This window comes from Struthio camelus, chromosome 7 (genome assembly GCF_040807025.1).
Source record: "Struthio camelus isolate bStrCam1 chromosome 7, bStrCam1.hap1, whole genome shotgun sequence".
Classification (NCBI taxonomy): Eukaryota; Metazoa; Chordata; class Aves; order Struthioniformes; family Struthionidae; genus Struthio; species Struthio camelus.
The window spans coordinates 4562766-4587987 of NC_090948.1; the positions used below are offsets into that span (position 1 = coordinate 4562766).

Here is a 25222-nt window from a genome sequence, read left to right on the forward strand (position 1 = left end):
CCTTGGCACATGTGAAGACTTCTGCTGAAGTCAGCGGTTGTAGCTAGCCTCTCTGACGCGTCCAGTTGCAGATGCGTAGGTGCTTGGGAGACTTCGTGCGTTGCAACAGTCACTCTGGTGTCCTTGGAGCCTCAACGGCCTAATGCACCGCGTGGCCCTCAAAGGGGTTTTTAGCCCCATGTTCGAAAGGCATCTACGTGACTTGGCAGTCTCAGGATCTGTGCGTCGTGTTAAGTACTGCTGGATGGGTTGCAAACCTTGCACCTTCTGTTTCAGAAGTGAAAGTCTGCAGCCTTCTCTCCGGCCCCCCAAGCTCGGGAGGAGGTGGCGCATACAAGATGAGCAGATAGGCAAGCGGGATTCATTTTTCTCCCATATTAACTCTGCAGTTACCAAACAGACTGTTCATTCATTATAACGGGACATCATTCTGTTACTTTCACCTGCTCGCACATAAGAGCAAGAGGCAGTCCTGTGCCGTGCAGAGCATAGCAAGAGCCCATCGTGATGGAGCGGGCTGGGAGCCTTTCTTCACCACGCAGCAAGGTCACGGCCTTGGTGGTCGGCTGGCAATGATGCAGGCTGGCAGCACTGCAGCTCAGTTACGGTGGTCGAGATTTTCTTGCTTTTTTTGTGCATGTGGACAATTTTTCAGGTGCTTTGTTTAGCAACTTCTCTTTTTCTTCCTCTCCCCATGAGATCCCTCCTCATCCTCTCCCCATGAGATCCCTCTGCATTGCCGTATCTCTGGGAGGAGTTGGAGGAAGATAAACTCGGTAGCTCAAACGTTAAGAAGCAGGTTACAGATGCAGCTTATTACGGTTTTGAGGAAAACATATTTTGGGTGGAAGGTACTTTACTGAAACTAATCCGGTGAAGTCAGGACTGCTCAAGTGAGCGTCTCCCAAAAGCCACCTGCACAATGAGCACTGAAGGCCAGATCCAGAAGGACGTCTGGATTCCTACATTTTCCTTGAAATCAACAGTAGTCGAGATGCCTAACTGCCCTTTTTGGTCTGGCGCTAAAGGGCAACTTTGTGGAGCGGCTTGGACGAGGCCCAGGGTTGCTGAGAACAAGCGATGCATTGTGGGTAGGCTTGCACGGCCTGGGCCAAAACTTCGTCTCTTTGGCCGATATAAATAGAGGGCTTCACTGTCCAGTGCTGCCAGGTCAGCAGCTTTCGCATACACTAAATTCACTCAACAAATAAAAAAGAAGTAAGGAAATCCAGATGAATTTAGAACAGATGCTGCATTGAGGATAGCGTCTGCAGCACATCTGCTCACCAGGCAGCTCCGGCGACAAATGGCAGGTGGGAATAGGGCTTGGTTATCACCGGCTTCGGGGATCCCCCCCCAATATGTCCCCCCCTCAGTGCCATGCACGTTTGAGCCTGAAACGGTGTTGTTCCTGGCTGCCCTGAGCGCAGCTTTCCAGACTGAGTGCTGGCAAGCCGGCTTCGCAGAGGATGTCTCAGCCGTGGACCCACGGGCAGCAGAGGTCTTCCTTTGTGTGGAACCGCTGTAGTATTGGAAGCGACAAGACCATCAGAAGGGTTCTTCCATCTTCTTGTAGGGAAGAGGAAAAATGTTACCTAGAACAACTCAAGTCGCAAGCTGTAGGTAGAACAAAACTGGCTTGCCACATGTGTGGATTTAATGGCGAGCGTTACTTGGCAGTGAGAAAAAGGAGACTGTTGGCTTTTTTGTCTTGCCGAAGTCCAGACAAAAGGGAAAATTTCAGTAGACATCAAGTGCGTTTATGGCAGGTCTCTGAGAAGTGTCCAAGCTTTGAAACACTTTTCGTTTGGGCAGAAAGACTCTCCTGTGGACCTTTCTAATTCCTCTCCAGCTGCTGTAGGCTGCTTCCTCTTTCATTTGGCATTACATGGAGCACCCGCCTGCTTCTCTAAAATGCTGTGCAGCATCTGCCTCCCTTGCACAATGAATAGCACACCCAGCACGTGTGCGTGTGTGTAGTGAACGTAGGGAAAATGCCTGGGTTAGAAGATGAGCTAAATTAACAGCAGGCGGTGAGTGGAGAAAAATTAACATTCACAGAAGTGCCAAAGCTTTATTTGTAAAAGGGATTTGCACTCCTGAGAGCGCTGTTGACTTTCAGGAGCCTTAGGCTTTCAAGTGCCTAAATCACTTCTGGAAACGTGTTTGTAAATTTTTTTGAGTACTTAGAAAATATTTCTCATGTGTCCCCAGGCCTTCTCCAAATGTGCTGGTAATTACAAGTTGTCCATTAACCACAATTTGCAGGTCTTTGCTTGAAGCTGTTGTGTAGCCAGTACCTAGCAGGCAGAACACATGGGAAGTCACAGGTTCCATTAACAAATAGGAAAAGGACGGCGTGGGAGGTGGCGAGCAGGGATATGCCTCGGGATGTGCAGACCCCGGCCGCCAGTGACGGGCAAGGGAGGAGGGGAACCCAACACAACAGTTGGGGGGCTGGTGCGTCCTCCGGCGGGTAACGGGCAGCGCCTGCTCGGCTTGGAGCGCGTTTCACCTGTCCAGACTGGAGTACGCTCACTGGGGCATACCGATTATCTGGGCCAAGTCTTAGGTAATATGAAGCATACGCTGCGTGCCTTGACCAACAGTATAAATAATACCTAATGGCGGTCAGCTTCATGGTCTGTGGCTTTGCCCTGCTTGGGGCTAGCATAGGCCACCTTTGCATGTTAAGATAGTTCATGTGATTCCAGACAGGTAGCTTTTTAAAGGGCTAATGCCTAGTCTTTCACACGAACTTGTGGCTTCTGGTTTTTTTGAAAGGTCTCTCCTACAGAAATGCAGCTGCTCCATTTAGCCACTGGCTGCTGGGTTTCGCACCAAGCCTTTGGTCATGCTCTGATGTTCATGCGTTGTGACACTGAAGAACGAGCAAAAGCGATCATGATGCCTTCACACGAGTGCCTTGTTATCTGCTCTAAGAGAGGACCCCCCCCGGGGGAATGTCTGTGTCTATACGGCGAACATCTTCCCTCTTTCTCCTCGTTGGCACATGCCCACAGGCGAGCTCAGACCTGAGGCAGGCAGGTGCAGCTCCCTTTGCCGCGGTGGATTTATGGCGGTGTAAATGAGACCAGGATCTGTCTCCAACTCAAGCTGGAATTTGCAGGAACTCCTCCTGCAGTGAGTCAGAGCTTTCTTTAAATACAACATCTGTGTGATCTTTTGCAATGACTTGTTTTACTGTGATGCTTCATTTAGCATCGTGCTGAAAGCCGTTCAGGATGCAATCAGTTTGTGTGACTTTAGTGCAAGAACCTTTGATGTCTTAACAAATAGTTGGAGTGTGAAGTACCTGCCACTTTGACCTAGATCCCTCAGGAGGTATGTAGAAGGATGGTTTTGCTTCATTTAGAGCCTGGAGTAAGTTATTTTGGTAGAGGTACTCCCAATTTATCCTGATTTGTAAGGTACATGAGGAAGAGAAAAACCTCAAGCAGATGTATTCTAATTTCCTGGGAATGTCAATCAGGACAACCATAGAGAAGTGCTGTTTCTTCAAGCTGTATCTTTGGTAATGAAATTTGCCCCCATGGGCTGACACCAGCCCTTTCGCTTCAAGGGAGTGATGCTCTACTGGAGTAACAAAGCTCTCCTGGTTACTCCAGCTTGACTATGGCCCAGGGTTTTGGAGGGAGCATGTGAAGGCAACAGCACAGTCTTTTTCCTGCCATCTCTGGCTTTGGATGTCCCAGACAACTGGGTGTAAGAGACTCAAAGTGCTCTCCTACACTGTCCTGCTATTTCCAGGCAACCTCAAAACGTTTGTCTAACCTGTATTAGAGGGTTCCAGCGATGGAGACCCCACAGCTGCTTTAAGGCATCTTTGGCAGTGCTCCGGTATCTTTAGCGTTAGAAAGCTTTTCCTAATACAGAACCAAATCTTTCCTGCAATTACAGCCGTTTTTACCTATTTCTGTTGCTGTAGATGGGAGAACAGGCCATTCATTTCTTCCTTCCAGCTCATCAAAGAGGGAAGCCTCATCAAGAGGCAGCCCTCAGCTGGCTTTTTTCAAGCTAAACCTCACTTCTTTTAGACTGTTCCTTCGAGGTCCTGTCTCCTAGCCTCATCCTTCTTGTTGCCACAGCCTCTCTGCAGCTGGACCACGTCCTTCCTGCAGGGTGGGTGCAGGTGCCTGGCTGTGGCCTCTGGGTGCCGAGCCAACGGGCAGGATCACTGCCTAATCCCAGACCCTGCGCAAGCCCCTGGAGAATCCTACCTGACACATTTTGCCATTTTGCCAGGGAACTACCGATAACTCCTTTTGGAGTGTGGCTTTTCACCTTTAGAGTAGTTTATTTCGCTCATGCTCCCCATTTGTCTCACAGACCAGTCTCCTACAGCTTAAACCTCTCCTACACTTGAAGATGTGACATATACCTGCTGCTGTGGTCCTCTCAGCAGCATGTGCATTTGTGTCGACGCTAAGAAAAGCCCACCCTGTCTTTAAGAGTGAGGAATCCTAGAGCCGAGAGTCCTGGCTCGTTGCAAACGCGCTTCAGGTTTCACACCACATGTATGTCCCGTGTAAAGAAAGGAAAACTTCAGGAGGCAAGGGAAAACTGAACGCTTGTTTGTTCAGTATGTATTTATCTCTGTAGTTTCAGGGCATTTCATAGATTAGATGAGCATCTTCAGCTAGCAGAGATGCTTTCTTCCATTGCTTTGTGTACTGGATGCGCATTTGAAACAGCCGTGCTGGAGTACTGGGAGATAAACAGCGAGGAGCTCTGCCCGGGCAGCAGGCGGGGGAAGCACACACATGGTTTTCCTAATGCTACTAATCAAGGCTACACATCTGGTTTTCATCAGGGCCTGCCCCTTCTGGGGTCAGGTATTTTGTGGTGCAGAAGGGAGCCATGGCGGCGTGGAAAAGGGAACGAGGGCGAACCGTAGGGCAGGAGGAGTTGCGCGAGGCAGGAGCCTGTGGCGCACGTGTGCCTTGCAGCCCCTTGGACTGCGTTGGCTCGGGGGCCGCTTTGCGCTGCGCCGGAGATAAGGGCCAGCAGCGCTTTGAGTCAGCAGAGCGCCTGCGGCCACTGCAGCGTTTTGCTTTGCCTGCCTGCTGCCGTCCCCTGCCAAGAGGTGCATTTTTACAACCTCAGTTTCCTCTCCAGGACCCCACAGCCACAGCCAGCAGGGGGTCCTGGATGTGACTTGGAAATACGGCTTGGAAACGATCATTATAGGATTTTAGGGAGAAAGATAATGAAATAGAGGCTGGTGCATGGCAATCCCATCCCAGGTGTCTGCTGGGGGCCAGGAGGAGCTGGGGCGGGACGCTGGGGAACGGGAACCTGGTCCCGTAGGAGCTGAGACGGGCTGGCGGCGCTGAAGGTGCATGTAGGATGCCCGCAGAGATGTACTGCCCCTCTCTGCAAAACATCAGGAAAGCATTTGGTTTCATCTTTTTTGAAGTCTGTGGAGAAAGAAAAGGAGCTCAGCCTCCCCAGGAGAGGCTGCCACCCCTCACGTCCTGCTGCGTTGTAAAGGCAATACCTCGTTAAAAAAAGCCCTCTTCAGCGCCGCCGTGCGCTCCCAGGGGCCAGGCCACTCATTTCCATTCCCTGCGTCAGGAGTCGGGTAGTTTTGAGTACGCTGCGGGCCCAAACCGAAGGGCCACGCCAGAAACACAGCAGGGACGCTTGCTGCTGAAGGCAACCTGCTGGCTGGCCTCTGCCCGCGGCCCTGCTGCAGCCCGTCGGCGTGAGCACGGCGCAGGCACGGCAACAGCTGAAATGGGCAGCGCCGGGAGGACGCGGCCAGGGCAGGTTTGCGACCGCTGGCCGACACGCTGGTGGGACAGTCTGGGCTCTCGCAAGAGGCACGCGCGCGCGCTGCTCTGATCGGGGCCGTGGCTGCGTTTCGGGTGATTTCTACTTTTACACTTGCGCAGGATTGCCTGGAAAACTTTACAAATCACATACCAGCTGCTTTCCCAAATGTGTAAGTGCAAGAATGTTTTTGTCGGGCAGCGGGAGGGGAGATCCTATTTACAAGGCAGTAGTTTCTTGAGTCTGGAAAGCTTTGCCCTCGTTTCTTCACGGCTAGCGTCTGAATTGCCGTGGTCTTTTTAGCCACCTGCATGGTATTTGTGCCCCCTTGTGAAGACGTGCAGGGCCTGAGGACCTCTGGAAATGGTCGTCTTGGTCTCTCTCTAGCCACTTTTCTCCTTGTCCCTTTAAACATCTTACTGACAGTGGAGACCAAGGATTTCTTGTTTCACAGCGCTTTGTGATGGTGTCTGACTGCCGCCCGCTAAGAGCACGTGCTTTGCCCCACAGCCGGCATCGGCCGAATGGCAGTTTCGTTTTTAATAGCATTTACTAGTTAGAATTTAGTTCATTCCTTTAAAAATCTGACTGAATAAAAGGCACGTCATGTCAGGTAAGTGCGTTTGTGTCAGGCAGCGGCTCAGGGAGGTCTCACGTTGGCTCTGCTCTGGGGTGAAGAGCTCTGAAAGCCCATGAGCTCCTCACCGTTGCCAAAGGTTTGAAAAAGTGACAGTATACAAGCAAAACCAAGATGCAAAACCAGGGGTTTGACTTAAATGTATAATCCGGTGTGTACCCAGTCTGGATTTAAGGAGAGGAAGAGATGGAGTCCCACCACTGCCCTCGGTCATTTGTTCCACTCGTTACAGCTCCTTCATTTCTGACTTTACAGTTCCAGCTCCTGCATGGTGTTACGCCGTTTTCTTTCTTTTTTTTTTTTTTTTTGAACTTGTTTAGTTTAATAAGCCGTTTGATGCCTGTTATTTCAGCCGCCTGCTCTCCCTTCCCTCCGCAGAACCGTCAGACCTTCAACAGCCTGAGCTGCCTTAGCGCCGCGCCGGAGGACGGCGCGCAGCAGAAGCACTTCCGCGCCAAGTCCTGGGCGGCGGCACCTTCCGCCTCGGAGGTGATGCCGGGCCGGACGCCCGCCTGCACGCCGGTGCCGGAGCCGCGGCCGCGCGCGGAGGACGGCGGCGCCGGCAGAGAGGAGCTCTCCGGCGAGGAGGCGGACTACGGCGCCGCGGAGGACGAGGGCGGCGGGAAGGAGGACGGGCGGGCGCCCTGGCGGCGCGGCGGGACCGCGGGCGAGAGCGTCTTTCAGCTCGATGGCGAAATAGATATTGAGCAAATAGAAAACAACTGAAAGGGAAGCGGGTCGCTTCGGGGCAGGCTCTGGGGACCGGGAGCGGAGAGCGGGAAAAATCTCCCAGGTTTCGTACTTGGTTTATACCGTGCTATCGGTGTCCTCCTCCTGCCGGCCGAAGGGGACGAAGCAGCTTTGCCAAAATTTCATCAGGTATTTAGAGCAATTTTGTGTGCGTGTGTGTGTAAACCTTGAAATTCTTTGCAACTACTGTAGCCAGGTATCAGCTAGTTTGAGAAAATTGCCTGTCAGACTTGGGAAGCAAGAGCTAGCGCGCTCTCCCCAAACCTGCAGTTCTCTCTTTGGGCCTCCCTCCGCCAGCAGACAACTTTTGCCGAGTTCCAGTTGCAGCTGATGGAGTCGACCGCGGGTTTCTCAGCGCCTGTGGGTGCGCGTTTAGAAAGGGTTGCAGAAGCCAAACCACCACCGGTGAGGACTGGAAAAAGTGAGGAAAGAGGAAAAAAAAAAAAAAAAGAGACTATTCGCCGCGATGCGCGCAGTGAGCGCGGGCTGGTGGGGGGCTCGCGGCTTCTCCCCCGGGGGCCCCCCGGCCCGCGGGGAAGAACTTCCCCCATGGCTTTTCCCTTTTGCCCCACCGAGACGTGATTCCCGCGCGCTCTTTTTTCCGCCTCGTCTTACTGTGAAGTGGTTCCACGTCAAACGCCATAGGATTACTTGACAAAAGTAAGCTGTCAAAATGCTGAAAATTCAGGTAGCAGCACTGAAAGCTTTTTTTCCCCCCCTCTTCCTGTGCCTTGGTTAAGCACAGATAAAGTGGCGACCATGCTGTTTGTATGATACACGTTCTCCTCGGAAAAATAAGCTGTCCACTTGCTAACAGGTTTAGAAGGACACACACTCCCCCCCCCGCCCCCCCCCCCCACTTTTGGTTTTTTTTTTTTTTTGAACCTATAGGAAAGCTGTACAAGTGGCTTTCGGCATCTGGTCTACAGAGTCCTTGGGGCTCATGGGTTACTTCCCGAGGGCCACAAAAGTGATAAAGGAAAACAAAGTCATAGATACTAGCAACAATTTAAGCACGGGAAATTTCTGGAGGGGTTCGGCACCTCCACGGGAAAACACGCAGGAGTCCGTAACGGAAGAGGTCAAAAGCCGCTGGTACAGATTTTGTTAATCGTTTCTGCTTCTGTTACTGCACTTTTTTCCGCGGTGGTGTGAGACGCGGGTGGCCTCTTGCACCACGGTGGAGCCCATCCAGTTGTATAGCTTTATACCCGTGCAGTCGGCCTGCGCGGCGGAGAGCTTGCTTGCCACAGCGTTCATTTTGGCTCGCTCCAGGCTGGACCCCGCAGGCGCTGCCCGCCAGCAAATGCTCTGGGCGATGGGGCTGGCTTCTCATTTTGTTGGAGTTGTGCGGCTCTCCTAACACGCCGTTCGCGAGACACCCTGGCCCAGTTTTTAGCGCTCCCGTCCAGGGGGCCTGTACCCCAGAGCTGTGCGCACGCAGAAGTAACTCCCGTGCACGCGTGGGCTGGCTAGCATTTAGCAGTGCACACGCCTCGATGCCTGCCCAGCTCGAGCGTCGGTGCCTCCCCTCTGAACGCGCCCTTTCGCTGGGAGACGTTTCGGGGTGGTTGCTTAGGAGAGAAAACTGCTTCGCAGAGCTGGTTCCCAGCACCGGCTTCCCCGCGCGCGGGAACAGCGTACCGATACGGGACTGCCGAGGCAGCCTCTGCTCCGAGGAGCGTATCACCACACATCGCTTTTGGCTTTGAGTCTTCCTGATGTCTGGCATCCCCCCCCCCCAACCCCACCGCCCCGGCCGACCCTTCCCAAGGCCGCAAAGCTCTCCATCGCCTCTGACAGCTCTCCAGCTGCCGGCACCCGACCGACGCGGCAGGCGCAAACGCTCCCAAATTCCCTGCTGCCGATCCCGGCGGCGTTGGCCAACTTCTCCAGCCTTCCCTGCTTGCCAGCGGGCTCCACGCGGCGCCGAGGCGCTGCAGAGGGGAAGAGTCGGACCCCGGCAGGTCCCGGCACGCAGGGCTGCCGCGACGCCGCTAGCGGCAGGGCCGTTCTCCGGCGCGTGCCGTCGTGGCTGGGGGAAACGTGGAGTTGGTTTTTGGTTTTTTGTTTTGTTTTGTTTTGTTTTTGCTCTTTGCTTTTCCTATCTGGAGCTCTAGGTGCGCTCTTGCATCTCTGGGACTGTAATTCCTAAGGGCTTCTGTTTTCCTCCCAAGGGCTGCTACCTGGGACATGCTCCAAGCCGTGCAGCAGGACGGTGACCAAACGGCCCGCGACCCAGCTGTGCGCGCCATAGCCGTAGCATACAGTTTACATACAGCACAACCCGTTTGCCTTACTAAAGACGCTTCTCCGATGAGGCATGGCCTTATACTGGGCACATTAGCTTAGACACAAACTACAGTTAGCTGCGATTTTTTTTTTTTTTTATTTTTTAGGCCACAGTGGTGTTCTGTTGGGTATTTTGTTGTTGGTTTTGTATGATTTTATGTACTTACTTTCAGTTTAAGAAAGCCTTACTTTTGAATTTTTTTTTTTTCTCTCTGTAGAGGTAAAAACGTTTGTGGATTTATATATATATAAATATATATATAAATAAAATAATTAAAAATATTAAATATAAATATAGTATGTGCCTCAGATTCAGGGGACATCCTGTTGATTGTAAAACTAGAAGTTGTGTTGCTCTTCAGCACGTGATGGAAGTTCAGCGAGACACTGACCGGACGCGTACAGCGACACCAGCCGAAAAGCAACGGGTCCCGACGCAGGGGATTGCGTGCTTTTTTTAAAGGACTTCACCTCTTGCACAGATGCTTTGGTTAACAGCCCCCCCCCCCCCCAAAAAAAAAAAAAAAACCCCACACATTGCAAATTCCTGCCATCTGCCAGAATGTGATTGTGCAGACAACCGAGGTTGCTCTTTGCTAGGTCGTTGGCGGTCTCCTCATCGCCAGGCTGTTCAGGCGCTCGCTCGGGGCGAGGATCGGTCTGGCCGGCAGACGCTGCAGGACCAAGCCAGACCATCTCGGCAGCAATAAGGTTGCGTCGCTACGATTCTTAGAAGGGATTTTTTTTTTTTTTAATAGGCAAACGCGTCGCACCGGTAACGTGCGCCCGGGGATTTTGCTGTGTGTGTGCAGATGTAGCTCTTTTGAGCCTGTTCTATGAAAGATTACAATACATCTTCAGAAAAAAAAAAAAGAAAAAGGCAAAAAGAAGCATTTGTAAAATAGATTGTAATTTTTCACGTTATAGCATAGCCTATTTGGCCAATAAAGTGGTGTTTCAAGTGCATTGTTTAAAAGCTCCTGGCTGAACAGGACGGCAGAGTTAGGTAGGGTACCTTAGGATTGTAGCAGTGCTTTACAGAGTTTATGTTTTTGATGTTTAAGAAGCAAAAGAAGAAGATGGCCAAAAAAAAAAAAAAAAAGAAGAAGCCTTCTGAAGCGCTGACCTGTAGTAACAAAGTCTCTCGCGCTGCTCCTTGCACGAGGGCGGCCGCGGCCGGGGCGGCCGGCGAGGGGGGCTGCTGATCTGTACTCGCTCCATGACTTGATTGCACTAGAGCAGCTCGGTCTCAGGAAATCGCTTGTTACTTTTACTGTGTAAATAAAGCTTCCTGGTTCAATACCCCGGCCGGGGCCGGCCTCCGTCTCTGCCCGTCTGTGGTCCCCGGCGCGGGGCGGCGGTGGCCGTCCCGCGCGGCCCCTCGGGGCTGGGGCGCGGGAAACGGGGGGAGCCCGGGCAGCCGCGGCCGGGAAGGGGCGGCTCGGCGGCCCCCGGGGCGCTCGGGCGTCACTCCGCAATAAATAACGCAGGTCTACGGAGGTTTGAAAACTCCTTCGCCCGCCCCCCTCCCCGCGCAGGGCCGCGGCGGCGCCGGGCTGCTGCGTTCGCCGCCTCGCCGGGTTTCCTCCTGCGGCGGCATCGCCCCCTCAGCTCGCTTTTAGGGGAAAGCGGTTCAGCTCCGCGAAAAGCCGCGCTGGGCGGACTGAGCACACCGACGCAACGGGCGCGTTCGCAGGACCGTGTTTATTAACGACGCCCGGCAGCGGGCTCGGGCTGCCACGTGTCCCCGCGAGGCGTCGCAGCTCTAACCCAGGGCAGCGCCGGGCAGCGGCGGAGGAAACACAGCGAAAGGTCTGAGGGACGTGCAGTCTCCCTCGATAGCTTTTAGGCCGACCCCAGCGTTACGGGAGGCCCTGGAGCACCGAGCGGGGCTGGCGAGCGGGACGGGCTGCAGCCGCTCAGAAGGGGCCTCCGTCAGGAGCGCTTTTGCTCTCGCCCGGACAAGTGAAACAGCAGAGTCTGCTCGCAGAAGGCTCCGGGTTCCCCCGTCTCCCTCGCCGGGGAGCAGAGGGAGGCCGGGTGCCCCTCATCGCCCTCAAGGCTGCAACCGGCTCACCTCGGCGCTAGCGTGGGAGTGATAGTTGCAGCCACGTTTAATAACGCCTGGGACCAGGGGACAAAACGGAAAGCGGCAGAAGCTCGGCAGCCATGTGCTGTTTCCTTCACAGGTCATCTGACCACGCTTTGCAAAACGTGGTGCAGGTTGCCACGCTGCAGCGACCCTGGACCAAGTCCTTAGGGGTCATTTAACATGGGGGAAGCGAGCGGCAGAGCCCCACGCTCGGGGTCCGGGAGCAAAAAGGCCAAGTGTGACCGTCGGGCGCAGCTCTGGGGAACGGCAAGGGCAGCGGGGTGCCGCGGGCGCGCTAACGCGAAGGCGGGCCACGGGCACGGGCTGCGAGGCCGGGGGCCGGGACCCCGCGCAGCGGGCAGGCCGCGGCCGCCGAGCCCTCCCCGCGCCAGCCCGCACGCAGCTGGTCGTCTTCTGCCGGTTGTACGGCCCCAAGGCGACAAAAACTCGGCGAGCGCACGGAAGACGCAAGGTTTGGTCTTCCCTTCGTTCCGGTTAGTATCTCACTTGAGTTCCCGTATAGGACACGATTCGAACCGTAGGCGCGTTGAACGCCTGGGAAGGGCTGTGTGTCGCTCCACGGCAATGAGCTGGAGCGAGGGGAATGGCTGGAGGAGCGGCCGAAGCGGCCCGGCGGGTGGGTCGCGCGCGCGGCCGCAGCACGATGCCGGGAAACCTCCCGCCACCCGGTCAGGCGCGCAGCTGCTGGAGGACGAGGTCAACCGCCTCCGCGAGGTTGTTCACGTAGGCGTCCGGCTTCACGTGGGGGTGGCACTCGTCACAGGGCCTGCAAAGGAGACAGAGGGCAAGGCTGAGCAACGCCGAGCGAGCTCGTCGCTCCGCAGCGAGGAACGGGCTCGAAGAAGCACGAAGAGATGGGGGGAACGCAGGCTGAGCGGATGAGCCACGCCGGGGACGCGCCAGGCATACCCTCGCCTGCCGCGGCAGCGCGAGAGGAGCCCACCTCCCCGTCCCCCGCCGGCTAAGCGTCACACCTCCGAGTTGGGATGAGCCCCAAGGAACGACGGCTTCGCTGGCTCTTCCAGAGGCAGCTAGCGGCACGCGTCGTCCGCCCGCGTGCCGCGGCGCCCCGCAGCGACCAAGCACCGCAGAGGCGTGAGCTGACCTCTCCCGCCGCGCAGTCCCCGCCGTGCAGCCCGTGCTTTTGTCAGCCCCCTTCTTTCCGCAGCAGACACATAAGGCAGGGTTAACTCCATGTATACGCTGAGCGTGTTTTAGCGTTACGGTTATTATTACTCGTCTTCAAGGAACGCTTACAGACTGCCCCCGGCATGAAACGCGGGCTCGCTGGAGGGTGCGCAGAGCGAGAGGCCCCGTGCCGCGAACACGGGAACGCCGTGGCCTTACTCCACCGCTCTCTACCGCCGCCCGCAAGAAACCCCGGCTGGACCAAGCAGCTCGCCCTCGCCGGCAACGCCTGGGGGCTGCCGTGGCTTGTCGCATCCTCGCTGGCCGCGCGAAGGACCGCGTAACCGGCCACGTGTCCGCCGGCTTCGCGGCGGCCCACGCGCCTTTGCTTTTCAAAGGAATTCCTGGACTCCGGCCGGCAGCTCTGCTTCCTTGGGCCGGTGAAGTTTTCTATCCTAATGAGGCTCACCTACTTCATCAGGTGTTTTTTTTTTTTCCAAATATCATTCTTCCTTTGTGGCCCAAGATGATGCTTAGCTCCCTTTTTAATAGTAAAAAGCTGGAGGGTCAAAGTGCCTCCAAAGGACCACCATTGCCTCTGTTGTACAAAAGGAGAAAATGGCATCAAAGAGATGGTAGCTGAGGAGATCTGCAGGCCAAAGGCAATGAGACGCTCTCCCAAGCTAGGAGCTGAGTCTATCAGCTCCTGAGCAACACACTCACCCAACCTGGAGCCTAGGTTTTCGTGTCCTTCCTCTTCTTTTTCTTTTCCCCTTCCTTTTGCCTCTCCTCTCCCTACCTCACCTCATACCCTCATACCAGATCTTTGCTGGATGGTACAGTACGTCCCATATACTTGTGTAACTGGGCTATTTGACTGGGCAAAAACCTTAAAATACCTTGTACAGAAGGAGATCTACATAATCAACTGCCTAATCCAAATGAATGCCCTGCATTTTCCATGGCACTTCCATTCAGGTAAGAGTAGTATCTGAAACGAATCTCTGAGAAGATGTTTCACTGCAAGCCTAGGATCCTATGAAATTGTGCAAATAATTATTCTCCTATGGCTTTTCTCTAGAAATAAGCAAGGGAAATAAGAACTCACTTCTGACCTAGGGACCGGCAAGGTCTGCACGTAGCTTTCATTAATGACAAGGCTCTTTGGGGTTTAATTTTGCAAGCCCAACATCTAATTTAGCAAGACCAACATCTTCTTGTAAATCTAGTTTACTGCGCTGCCATGAGCAGCTGTCAGACACCCTTTGCCACAAGCCACCAGCCTGAAGCAGAGCGGCGGGAAGCTGTAATCACCGGTGATTTCGCTGAAGATAGCGGCCTAACGAAGTGCAGACGTACAAGCCCCTTTTACTGAATCAGCAGTATTGCTGGCGGGGGGAGACAGAGAGACACAGCGGAGGCAGAAACAGCCCAGTTAGATTTTCCGGTAGATGCCTCCAAACCTTGTGGCACTATTAGCGGCTGCTGGGCTGAGAAAGCAGACAGCTGTTGAACAGAAAGCATATGTATTTTATAGGCTTAATGGCTTTCCTTTGGGAAAGAGATGAGAGCCCTAATGTCCAGCTCCCACCTCTCTCGGTCCCTGTAAAGGGCAAGACTTCATTTAGCAAGGGCTGTTTTCTCCGCGAGGAAGATGTATTTCACGTTGGATGTACAGGAGGCAGAGAGATTATTAGTATTTGCACTTTTTGCAGAATATGGTGAGTACTTGTCTGCACAAGTACCAAGTTACTACTAAAGCTCCTCAGGGCTATTTCCCTTCTGTTCATCTTTCAGACGCGCTCTTCATTTCTGAGCGTGTGAGCTCCTTGCACTGGCAGAGCCTCTTCCAGGAGCCCAAGCTGCTCCAGATTTGATTTGCGGGAAAGTTGCAAGGACCAATATGCAACTGGGAACAAAAAAAACCCCAAAATCAAAAAAAACCCCTCAAAAACAACACTGCTATTCACTTTTCCTTGTGACACCTACAAAGCGGTGTACAGCACAAAGAAAAGGGCCTCGTGAAACACACTGCACTTTGGTGCTGACTGTCAAAAAAGCATCTTATTTCAAATGTGGAAGGTTATTTCGTAGTTCCTTATTTAATTCTCCAAGTTCTAGCTTGCTACAGGGCTACGGTGCAATAAGAACAGTAATTATATGATTTTCACGTTTTCCACAAGCAGTTACATTGCTGAAGGTAAAGCAACTTATAAAACACAAAAGGCACAAAAGGCAAAAACCTTTAAAAGATATATATATATATATAAAAATGCAGTACATATCCATCTGCTATGCGGCAGTTGCTGCTCATACCTTGCTTTCACCAAGAGGCTTTTATGAACACAGAAATACCTTTTGGGGAGAGTTATGGTTAAAAAAGTATTTTTGGGGGGCAGTAATTCTTAATTTGAGTGGGGATCCAAAAGAAGTAATGAACCAAACTCATTTCCATTTTATACCCTGAAAAATGCTTCTTTCCTACCATATACACTAAAAGAAAATTTTAAGAACTGCTTGAAAGGAAAGCTTTGGATCTATGAAAAGATTTTGCAATTGATATTCTTTTTAACAATACAGCAGTCGACCTGTATCAGCTTCTTAAAGCCAGAGATGAAGGTAATACCTTGCATATACTTAGGATGTGCTGAGGAAGGGGCGGGCATATATACTGGAAAAAGGAAACTAGGAAATCAGGCTCAGATAATGCAATACTTACTAGGAATACGCTGCAGGTTAAGGTCAAGCAATCTGCAGATGTTGCTGGCGTTTAAGGACATTACAGTCCACCTGAGAAGACTGTAAATCAGTTCAGTGCGGCTCCTCCAACATAGTGGGATTTTTAATGCTGCAGACCCTGTGATCTGCAGCTGGATCCCCCCAGTTCTGGAGCCCCGAAGGATGAGCTGCGTGCGAAGCTTCTCAGGGAAGCTCCCGACCCAGTAAAGTCGCGGGGTAGGGAGCAGTGCAGAGACAGTCTGTCTCAAACATTACCCAATCTCCTCAGAAGCGTTCAAAGACCCTCCACATTGGACTGCAGCTACGTGCTAGGCCACCACCATTATTCGCTAATGGCTAATCGCGTTGAGCAGGTGCAGGAACGTATGTGTGCCATCAGACAATGTCTTCAAGACACAACTGTCCCTTCCGCATGCAGCGAGGAGGGGAGCATGTCTGACTATTCCCCCTGGTTGGTCAAACGACACGCTATGACCTCAACACTGCTATCCCAAACACTGCAGGCAAACTCCATATTTATTTTTGCCCAGTCATCCAAATAACATGCAATCGCAATGCACAGATTGACTAGCTTTGACCTTGTGGCTCGGCTGAGGTCCATGGGACACCGGCGCCAGCTCCCGTGGAGCTCAGGTTTTACCTCCAGAGGTCTTCTCCCCACACAGACGCCCGGTCCCACCCCAGGGCAGCACTGACGGAGGGAAGCCAGGTCTCCCCTGGATCTAGTTGGCCAATACAGAAAGCACGGGCAACACTTGCAAGCGCTCTGTTCCCTGCTTTCCACCAGAGAACCTGAGGGCTGTCCATTTGGGTGCTGAGCACTACAAGAACCCCCACCATGGACTTACCATTTCCATCTTCTGTAGGGGAAGGACACGCACAACAGCATTTAACAGTTGTATTTTGAGCGGGAAAACAAAGAAGAGGTAAGAGGCTGCTGAGGAATACATGGCACAAAGAGTACTGTAAACTGTGGCCAGCTTGGACATGGGCTTCATCTGCCGCACTCCTGTTATTCAACCAAAACTCATTATTTATCTTCTGCTTTACAGCCTGATACCCTACAGGGTTACAAGTGGGAACCCTAAACACTCTTTTACTACACATTTTGCAGACAGATGGCCTCTCTTACAATGCAACAGTCTCAATATTTTTAATAATATGTTACCGGCATTATCCAGAAGAAAATGAGAGAAATATGTAGCCCTTATGCAGCAGATCCAGAAGAAAATGAGAGAAATATGTAGCCCTTATGCAGCAGACATTTCCCATTAAGGTAAATGGGATTTAAGCAGAATCCAGCAGTCGAGCAGGTGCTCTACCTGCATGGCTGAACGAGGCCACCAGGACTTGACCGACTGGAACAAGCCCCTGTTTCCTTCTCTAGGGGGGTGCAGCACCCCGGGGACACTGGCTCTGGGAGAAAGCACTGTCAAGACAGAAGCAATCACTGCCACTGGCTCAGAAAGTTTATTTGCTTTCAACTCATGTCACAGTCTGGAGTTTTACTTTTGAGACATGTCTCGTATCATATGTCTTAGATTACATTGCTGGTCTCTGCTAAGTGGGGGGGAAATGTAATAAATAAAACAGTCTGGACTCCACGGCAAAGCAGAGCACTGAAATAAAACAAACCTTCCTGCTCTCTTGCCTTCTCCTAAGGCTCTGCTGAGAAGCTTTTATTCCTGTCAGTACCGCTCCAAGAAGCGTTTCATGTGGTCACTTCTTTTGTCTTGTAGAATGCTTTGTAAATCACAGAACTATAAACAAATAGCCAAGTAATGGCTTTTTTATCCTAGTTCAGTATTGCTCTTTTAAGCATCTGTCCAAAGGAAACTGTAAGCAGTTAATTCCCAAACGCTAATGTCAAGAAGTAACACTCCAAAAACACCGAAATAATTTAGGAGCCCAAGGCCCAGTTTTAGAAATGCGGCAGGAAGATAGGGCTGTGCTACAGAATCACAAGGCGCCTGGCATGCAGAGTGATAACCAGTGGCCTGCACCGGGGCTCTTCACAAGTCTCCATCTCTTTGAACACACTCAGGCGATGTCAAACACATGCAGAGATCGCAAACCCAGAATAAACCACGTCACAGCCACCACCCCCAAAAAAGACTGAGGAAGGAGCCCCCTTTTGCACTATAGGCAAGTGGCCAGAGAACTTCACTCTCTGCCTGTTGTTCCAAGGAATCCAAGACCTCGGTTCTGCGTGAACCTCTCTCAGAGGGGATTCAGACTTTTTCCCAGGAGAAAACTCCAGTTACGAAGGGTTCTAAGATATTCTGAGTGGAGCACTGTACTGAAACACCATGTATCATAGCTTAAAGAAGGGGACCTGCGGTTAGGACAACTGGGAAGAGAAAACCCCGATTCCAGTCCCAATTCCCTGGCTGCTGGTGCGGTTCATGCGGCACAAAACCAGCAAGAATTGTGGGGAAAGGGGCAGGGCCCCCTCTTGCTCTCTCTCTTTCTTCTTCTCACATAAAATGCAAGTACCTAACTAAGCCCAGTGAATGTCACTTCTGGAGCCAGGCACCTCCCTGGACAGGGCACCAGGTACAGCTGAAAACTTTAGCCAGGAGCACTTCTTGCTCTCACACTTTCAGCTGGTTTTCTCTTTCAGTGACAATGACTTTTTTGCATTTATGAAACTCTACACTATTATGGACATCACAACAGATGGTCACAAAACTCAAAATGGAGATTGCTATTTAGTACTTTTCTCTTTCATCTTCCAAAAACAAAAAAAAAATCTAAAAATATGTCTAATTTGCAGGTCATTTTAAAAATAAAGTTACACGGAGCTAACTTTGAGATAAGCTCCTTCCGAATCTTTATGTGGGACTCTCGTTGCAGAGAAAGAACATAAATCAAAATGACAGAAAATTATATTCTCTAGCTGAATATTGAGCTGTCAGCAGTCTTGGCCAGCGCACAAAATTGCCTGAGAAAAATCAACTACAGCCTTGGGAAACACTCTCTTTAGTTAAGCAAGAATTCTCAGGAATGATTTACCTCCACAGCCTAGATCCATACACAAGGAACTGTGTCTAGCCCAGGTTGGTCATGATAGCCTGCTGCTCGCTACGTGAAATGAGTTTGTGGTGGCACTCTTATTTCTGCATCCCCTCTTTGGGGCCATCCTGTTGGCATATGGAGCATCCAGGGAAAGACCTGAGCTAGCACGGGGACTGAACTGCCCTCTGAAACTGAGGGTGGCCCTTCTGGGTCCCAGCTACACAGTCTGCCTATTCTCAAACTGCAGAGAGGAAATCTTTTGCAACATTGCAATTTCAGGACCTTCTGGCACCCTCTTTTCTTCCCTGGAGAGAAGACCTGTGCTGAGGTCTCCTCTGCAAGGAGCAGCCCCAGCTCCTCACTAAGGGCAGACACTCCAGGCAACACTGAGGAGTGCTTCAGAAGCAGCAGTCTCATATCTCTTACATAAAGGTCTGATTTTACCTCTGGAGGTAGGTCCGGTCAGGATCATTGACGAAATGGCTGAAAATAAAAGGACACCTTCAGATGCCAGGCGGCCTGGAGCCCGCCATCCACCCCGCTGGGATCGCCACTCTTTTGCGCCAGACCACCGGGGCGGGCCGTACGCTCTCAGGCTTTTGCTGAAGCAAACTCTGCTGCAGACCAGCGCTGTTGGGTATCTCGGCTTGACCAGTGCCATCCGCAGTGTCCAACATAACGTGCCCACCTAGCTCAGTGCAGGACAGCCTAGTGCCATCCTCAGGCCTGGTGATCCCAGAGGTGCCACACGTACGGCAGTATCCAACCATTGTATCACCAGGGGAAGATGCAATAGGGGAGCATTGCACTGTACAAAATCTGTGCGAGTTCTGCTTGACTGGGAGAGAGGGGCTCGGGTTTAGTATGTGATACAGTTACATGCCTGGACAGGTTATCACAGCTGAGAACAGCTTTGGGGAAGCTTTTGTTTCAGTAACACTTGGGGAGGAAGCGCTGGCTCCAGGCTATTCTCAGGAAGAACAACATTTTGTGTGTGCAAATGGCCATTGCCAAGCCTCGTGCTGTACTGTGAGGGCTTAGTGACACGTGGACCTGTGCCTGACCCCCTGCCCAGAAGCTGAAAGTAAACCCCAGAGAATAAGTTATTTAAAAGAAAAAGTAATCTGAAATTATCAGTACATTACAACACATTGAAGACACGCAGTATCTTCAGCATGATGCAACCTGGCAAGAGGTCTTGAGGCTCGGTAGTTACTCATGTCCATCAAATCATCCTCAGGAGATGACTACACATCCTCCTCTCCCAGGGACCATTTGTCACTGTCAGTGCTGCAGGAGTTCAGCAGCTATCTATAGCACCATGTGCTGGGAGCCAGCTCCTCCGCCCAGACCAAACTGGTTAGTTTGGATCAATGCTTGAACGTGAGATGTGAGACATCAAGGAAACAGCAGGGTGTTGCGGGAAGCTGCTTCTGTGATTTTAACTCTTCACTCAGTCAATTGGTAAGAAAAACTCTAGCATGGTGTGAGGGCTGCTGGCGAGCAGAAAGAGCTGGCTTCTTCCTGGGGAAGCATAAACCCAAATCCCAGATCATGAAGGGTAGTGAAAAGTGGCAGTTTGTGCAAGAGTACGAATATTCGCCTACTGTCTGGATCAAATTTCCACTCGGATAAATCTACTCTGACAAGCTAAATTCCCTATCGACACTCAGCTACGGAGAATGTTCTGGAATTGCCCTGAACTGCTATGTAATTTTCTGTGCCTGGTTCACAGCTGCGATGGTTCACTCAGATATGGTGGCGGATCTGGGATGGATGCAGCAATCTACACAGGTTTTGCGTATTACTTTGCAAGGACAACTAGGAGTCTTTAAAGTAAATGAAGCTAAATAAATACATACTGAAGAGAGTGCTGCTAGGGATGGTGTAAAAGGATGCCCCTAAGAACATTAACTGCTTTCCACTCCCGTGCAAAATCTCTCCCATCAGTTGGGATTTGGGGATGTGGGAACCTGTGCTCTTGTATGCGTGGGCTGGGGTGAGCATCAAACATTGCTGGCAGCCTTCACGAACAGCACTGTTGCAAGGAAATGTTTCTCAGCAAAGAATCTGCGTTGCAGCATGTTTGTGAGCTGAAACAGGCTGACAGGATCACAGAGGTATTTTGAGAAGTCGATAGCCAGACTTCTCAATGGGAGCAACAAGTGGGTGTTTTCAGTCTGCGTACAAAACACTCACGTAATGCTGCACTAGCCAATCCGACATACCAATTGCAGTGACTTTCTAAGTGCCTTGTTTTCCAACAAAACATATGAAGAGCAAGAAGGAAACAGCTGAATTACTGGGTAGACAAAATCACAGAATCACAGAACGGTTGAGGTTGGAAGGGACCTCTGGAGATCACCTAGTCCAACCCCCATGCTCAAGCACGGTCATCTAGAGCACATTGCACAGCATTGCACAGGATGAAAGGTTTAACAGATACAAGCGTAAATGGAGGTAGTCGACGTGGACTGTCATGGCCACAGGGATGAAAACAGCTCCATAGTTCAGATCAACCTGAGACCTGCAGAAACTTGACTTCTGAGAACAAAAACAGGTGGTATTTGATCAACACACGCTCAGATTAAAGGTAGCTTTCTGCAGAGCTCTTTAAAAATAGGGGTGTGTAAGCAAAACAACATGCAGGGCCAAAGCAAGGCACAGAAGCTAATCTGAAGAAGACAAATGATCCCACGTTCCCTGGTACAACGCTGCAGTCATCTGGCAAACCTGCTCTGTTACAATGCATGTCCCCCTCTCGCTGACCTTCTTAAAAATCACCCCCCTTCCTGGGCCGGTACAAGGGATCTCTTTGTGTCACAACACCGAATTCCCACCAATTCCCTAATTAAACAGGATACACTGCGGCTGCATAAAATTAGATAAAAAAGATTAAAACCATTTCTCCTGACAACGCATTCTTCAGGGGCTCTTACCATGGCTGTAAAGTATGTGAGACAGAGTTTAACAAGATTTTCTTTATGAGGAAGGTAAACAGACGCTGCTAACCTTTGCTAGCTTCTTTAGACAGATGCAATAATTCTCCTCGATGCTACAAGTGAAACCCTCTTTATTGTTAAACGGGCAATTTAATCAGTTCAGCACTGACAACCCCAAATAAATCACAAAGACTGACAGCACGCTGACGTGTAGTTAACAGATGTTTGTACAGCATGTTTCCTGAAGGTACAATGAGAGATGAACCAGCACCACAGTCACCGAACTGAACGCATGCTGTTTTGGATCAGGTCTCAAAGCACGTCATTTTATCGCTAAAGTGTTGGGATGAGGACTCTCAAGTGTCGAAAATTTATTGAGAAAAAGCCCCTAACACTTTTATCTCTGCAGGTGCTGGAGGCAGGGCAAATGGCTGCATCACCCATGGCCACTGGAGGTGGGCACCTTCAGTGAAAGCTGCTAACCATCCGCAAGGCAGCTGAGGCAGCCTTCTGCCTTCCTGCCAAAGCCTGTGGCTCCTGGAGGCGATCTCGTGGTACCATCGCTTCCCGGCCAGCACACCGATAAGAGCTCCAAGAAAGCAAACCTGTGTCAGAGATTTCTAGCCACCTCCGTTTCTCTTCTCTTGCCTCCCAGAACAGCACACAGAGCTAATTGTGTTTAATTGCAACTCATTCAAATTCAAGCATCCACAAACAGGTAGGAATTAACAGCCAAATTGTTTGCTAACATCTAAGGGAAGTCTGTGGGCTTGCCTCTTAATTGTTCCGTTTTATGTTAAACAGCTACAGCTTTAACTGAGCTGAAGAAACCAGCTTAGGTACAACACCTCTCCGGGCAATATACCTCAACATACAGCAAAATATCGAGGTTGAGGGGATAGGGAGTTATCTTCCTGCATAAATTACCTAAAAAAAAAAAAAGCTTGGCAAATGTTAGGCAGCATTACCTAGATCTTTGTTTTTCTGCATTTCAATGCACTTCCTGGTGTGAACACTTGTACTTCTTAAATGTACACGTGTTGAAAATTTAATTACAGTGTTGTGGCAATTTGTTTCTAATCGGTTGGCTGCCTGGTGATGCTGTAAATAATGAGATCACGTATACAAATCTAGAAATATTTGTGTAAAGGAGGATGCTGACAGTACGGAAGGGCCTAAAACACACATGCAAACACAATGTAAAAGGATGGCAGAAGGAGGAAAAGCTACTGCCATCTACGCATATGAAGGAAGGGTGTCGCTGGCTGGCCAAATGCCTTTCCTGGAGATACGGTGCCAGCACCACTGCCCATCTGCAGTCACAGAAGGCTGCCTGCACAGCTAGGCTCTTCAAATAGGCACCAAAAGCATTAGCAGCGCAGAAATTTCATGTAGCAAATTACACCAAGGGAGTAAGAAGGAGATGGGAAGACGGTGACACTGCAAAGTACCAGCAAATTGTAGTCCATAATTGCAGCTTATAATTAGTTCAGGGAGAATGAATGGGACTTTGTGAAAATAAAGAAGTAAAAAGAGCAGAGGTGACCAAGACTGATCAGAATTGGAGGTTGTTAGTGACAGGCTTCAGTGGATAGTAGAGCTAACATTTGGGAGATGGTCAATACAACATCCTAAAGGACAGCCCTTGGGGACTGCTATGGAGAGAACTTTGTGCTCCCTGAACTGATTTACATCATGTAAACATCCATTCCTTTGAGCTTTGCACTATCAGTGCTTTTCACCTCCCTGAGAGGGTTCAGCAGCTTACAGAAAATATCTGGGGCATATCACCAAAAGCTGCTCCCAGACAGCAAGCTAACCAAAGGCAATTATGCAGCTGAAAACCGTGGCTAACATATTTCCTCTCTGTGCATTTCCGATCTGAAAATCTGTAACACAAATATTACATGAATGCAGCCTGCACACAGCACTCTGTTTCCAGGCACGACCTTTACTCTGCTGGTAATAAGTTATCCCTTGAATAATCCCAATTCTCTGACATTTTCAATTTCTGTAGAATGCATTGTACCAACCAGTCTTTGAACATACAAAATTGAGGAAGCGGATGACGCAGGCAGCTGTTTTCCCCCACCCATCTCTATTTATTTTCTCTTTCAGGAAATACAGCACATGTGAACATGCCAGATTAAGAGCTCTGGAGACTAAAAGTCCTGAAAGTCTCTGTATGGGCTGCGGATAGTGCATACACAGATGCAGTACAGGCTTCCCCAGACTCCTCTATCAGCATAGTCTAGTTTTGGAAAAGCATTTCCCCAAAACTGTGAGGCTGCATTATCACACAGAGTGAGATGAGAGGCCGAGCCCCAAACTGTGTGTGGAGAAGGTCTTCTTGGAAGAGCCATGTGAAGAGCTAGCCCTCAGCCTCCTCTTCCAGGAGGTACCAGTGAGGCAACCCACCACAGTCCTGAAGCACAGGCTGCCACAGACTACTGCAGCTCTGTAGCTACTGAACTTGCCATGGGGAACCCCAGCTGTGAATGCTGGGGAGGTTTGTGGGATGGCAACACTGCGGTGTACCACACAATGGACATGAATTCTATGCCTGAAATAACAGCTGGCTTCCTGGACCGTCCTAGGAGCACGGAGATCATACAGATGCCTACAGTTGGCCTGTCGAAAGCAGCATACAAATATGTCATCTGCAGAAGAAATTAATAACACATTAGGCAGATTCTGCCCAGCTCCTCAGCAGCTGGAAGACTATCAGCCTGGGAAGTCCCAGGAGGCCTCGTGAGGCCAGCGGCTGAGCGACCTGCCCTGGCTCAACAGCAAAGCTCTTGCCTCTGGCTAACATGGCTATTGATGCTATGTTGTCTCCCACCGTTGCCCCCAACTCCACGTGTCCTCAATGCCTGCAGCTCAGTGACCTGGGCAGAGTGCGGCGCCTGCCCTGTGCCGACAGAGACAGGAGTGTGCAACCCACTGGGATCCTGGGGCGCTCCACACCTGGCTATCGCCGCTTGAGGACCAGCGGGAAGGTTTTCACGTGGAGCAGCCTCTGGGTGCTGCTGGTTTGCGGACCTGCTGCAGGTAACTGCAGCCAACGTCTTTGTCATCACTGGAGTTGAAATGACATCTTTTACCTGTCTAAGGCCAGGACCTGCTGTGCTCCCATCCTCCCCTGAATCCACAGGTTTGCCATCACTGCTCAAAAACCAGTTTTGCTCAGCACTTGGGATGATGGATATTTGATCAAACTCCTCAGAGAAGGCTCAGGTAGAAGGGGGTTACTATACTTGTGACTGCCACCCTTAGCCTCATGGACATAATTTTAATTCTTTTCTTGTGGTGAGGACACATCTGTGAAGAGAAGTACTGGCAATATTTGTGCAACGCATTCTCTTAGGCCAAGTGATACAGCTAGAGGGAACAGATAAGCTCCTGAGAACACAAACCCTTTGTCTGGTTTAAAATAGCAGCTAACTTCCAGGCTAAAATGCAAGCTGCGACTTACTGCTCCGAGTTCAACCCCATTACCTCCATCAGAACATCTCCACAGCTGCACTAAGGGACACTGGCAACGCGATGACGCTTGCTAAACCATACGCAGCACGGCATTTTGTGAATCCTTCCAAAGATACTGCACTGAACACAATGGACGCAGAGGCCTCTCACAGATTGCAGGAGAGTCCAAATGCGGGACGCCCATTGTGGCCACATCCACTAAACCCTGGCAGTGCTGGTAAGCAGGGGTCATGTGAGTAGGACTGTAAGATTTTGCCTAAGTACCCCTTGCTCATTAGCAGGCATTAGGAGCCATCGTTTGCGGCGTGCATTCATTTGGTC

At 51.0% G+C, this 25222-nt stretch overlaps 2 protein-coding genes across 10 annotated transcripts in view; one reads left to right on the forward strand and one right to left on the reverse strand.

Moving 5' to 3' along the window:
- The window catches only part of FAM53B (family with sequence similarity 53 member B), a 68991-nt gene extending 58214 nt beyond the window's left edge, over positions 1-10777 (forward strand). For all 7 annotated transcript variants that reach the window (XM_068951481.1, XM_068951480.1, XM_068951477.1 and 4 more), the window contains one exon: positions 6812-10777. In XM_068951481.1, coding sequence (XP_068807582.1) covers positions 6812-7159 — 348 coding nt within the window. In that variant the 3' untranslated portion in view covers positions 7160-10777. The remainder of the gene's footprint in view (positions 1-6811) is intronic.
- The window catches only part of LHPP (phospholysine phosphohistidine inorganic pyrophosphate phosphatase), a 115752-nt gene continuing 100894 nt past the window's right edge, over positions 10365-25222 (reverse strand). For 2 of the 3 annotated variants that reach the window (XM_068951487.1, XM_068951489.1), the window contains one exon: positions 10365-12354. In XM_068951487.1, coding sequence (XP_068807588.1) covers positions 12258-12354 — 97 coding nt within the window. In that variant the 3' untranslated portion in view covers positions 10365-12257. Of the gene's footprint in view, positions 12355-18917; positions 18957-25222 lie in introns of all 3 variants that reach the window. The other variant, XM_068951485.1, reaches the window with a different exon arrangement.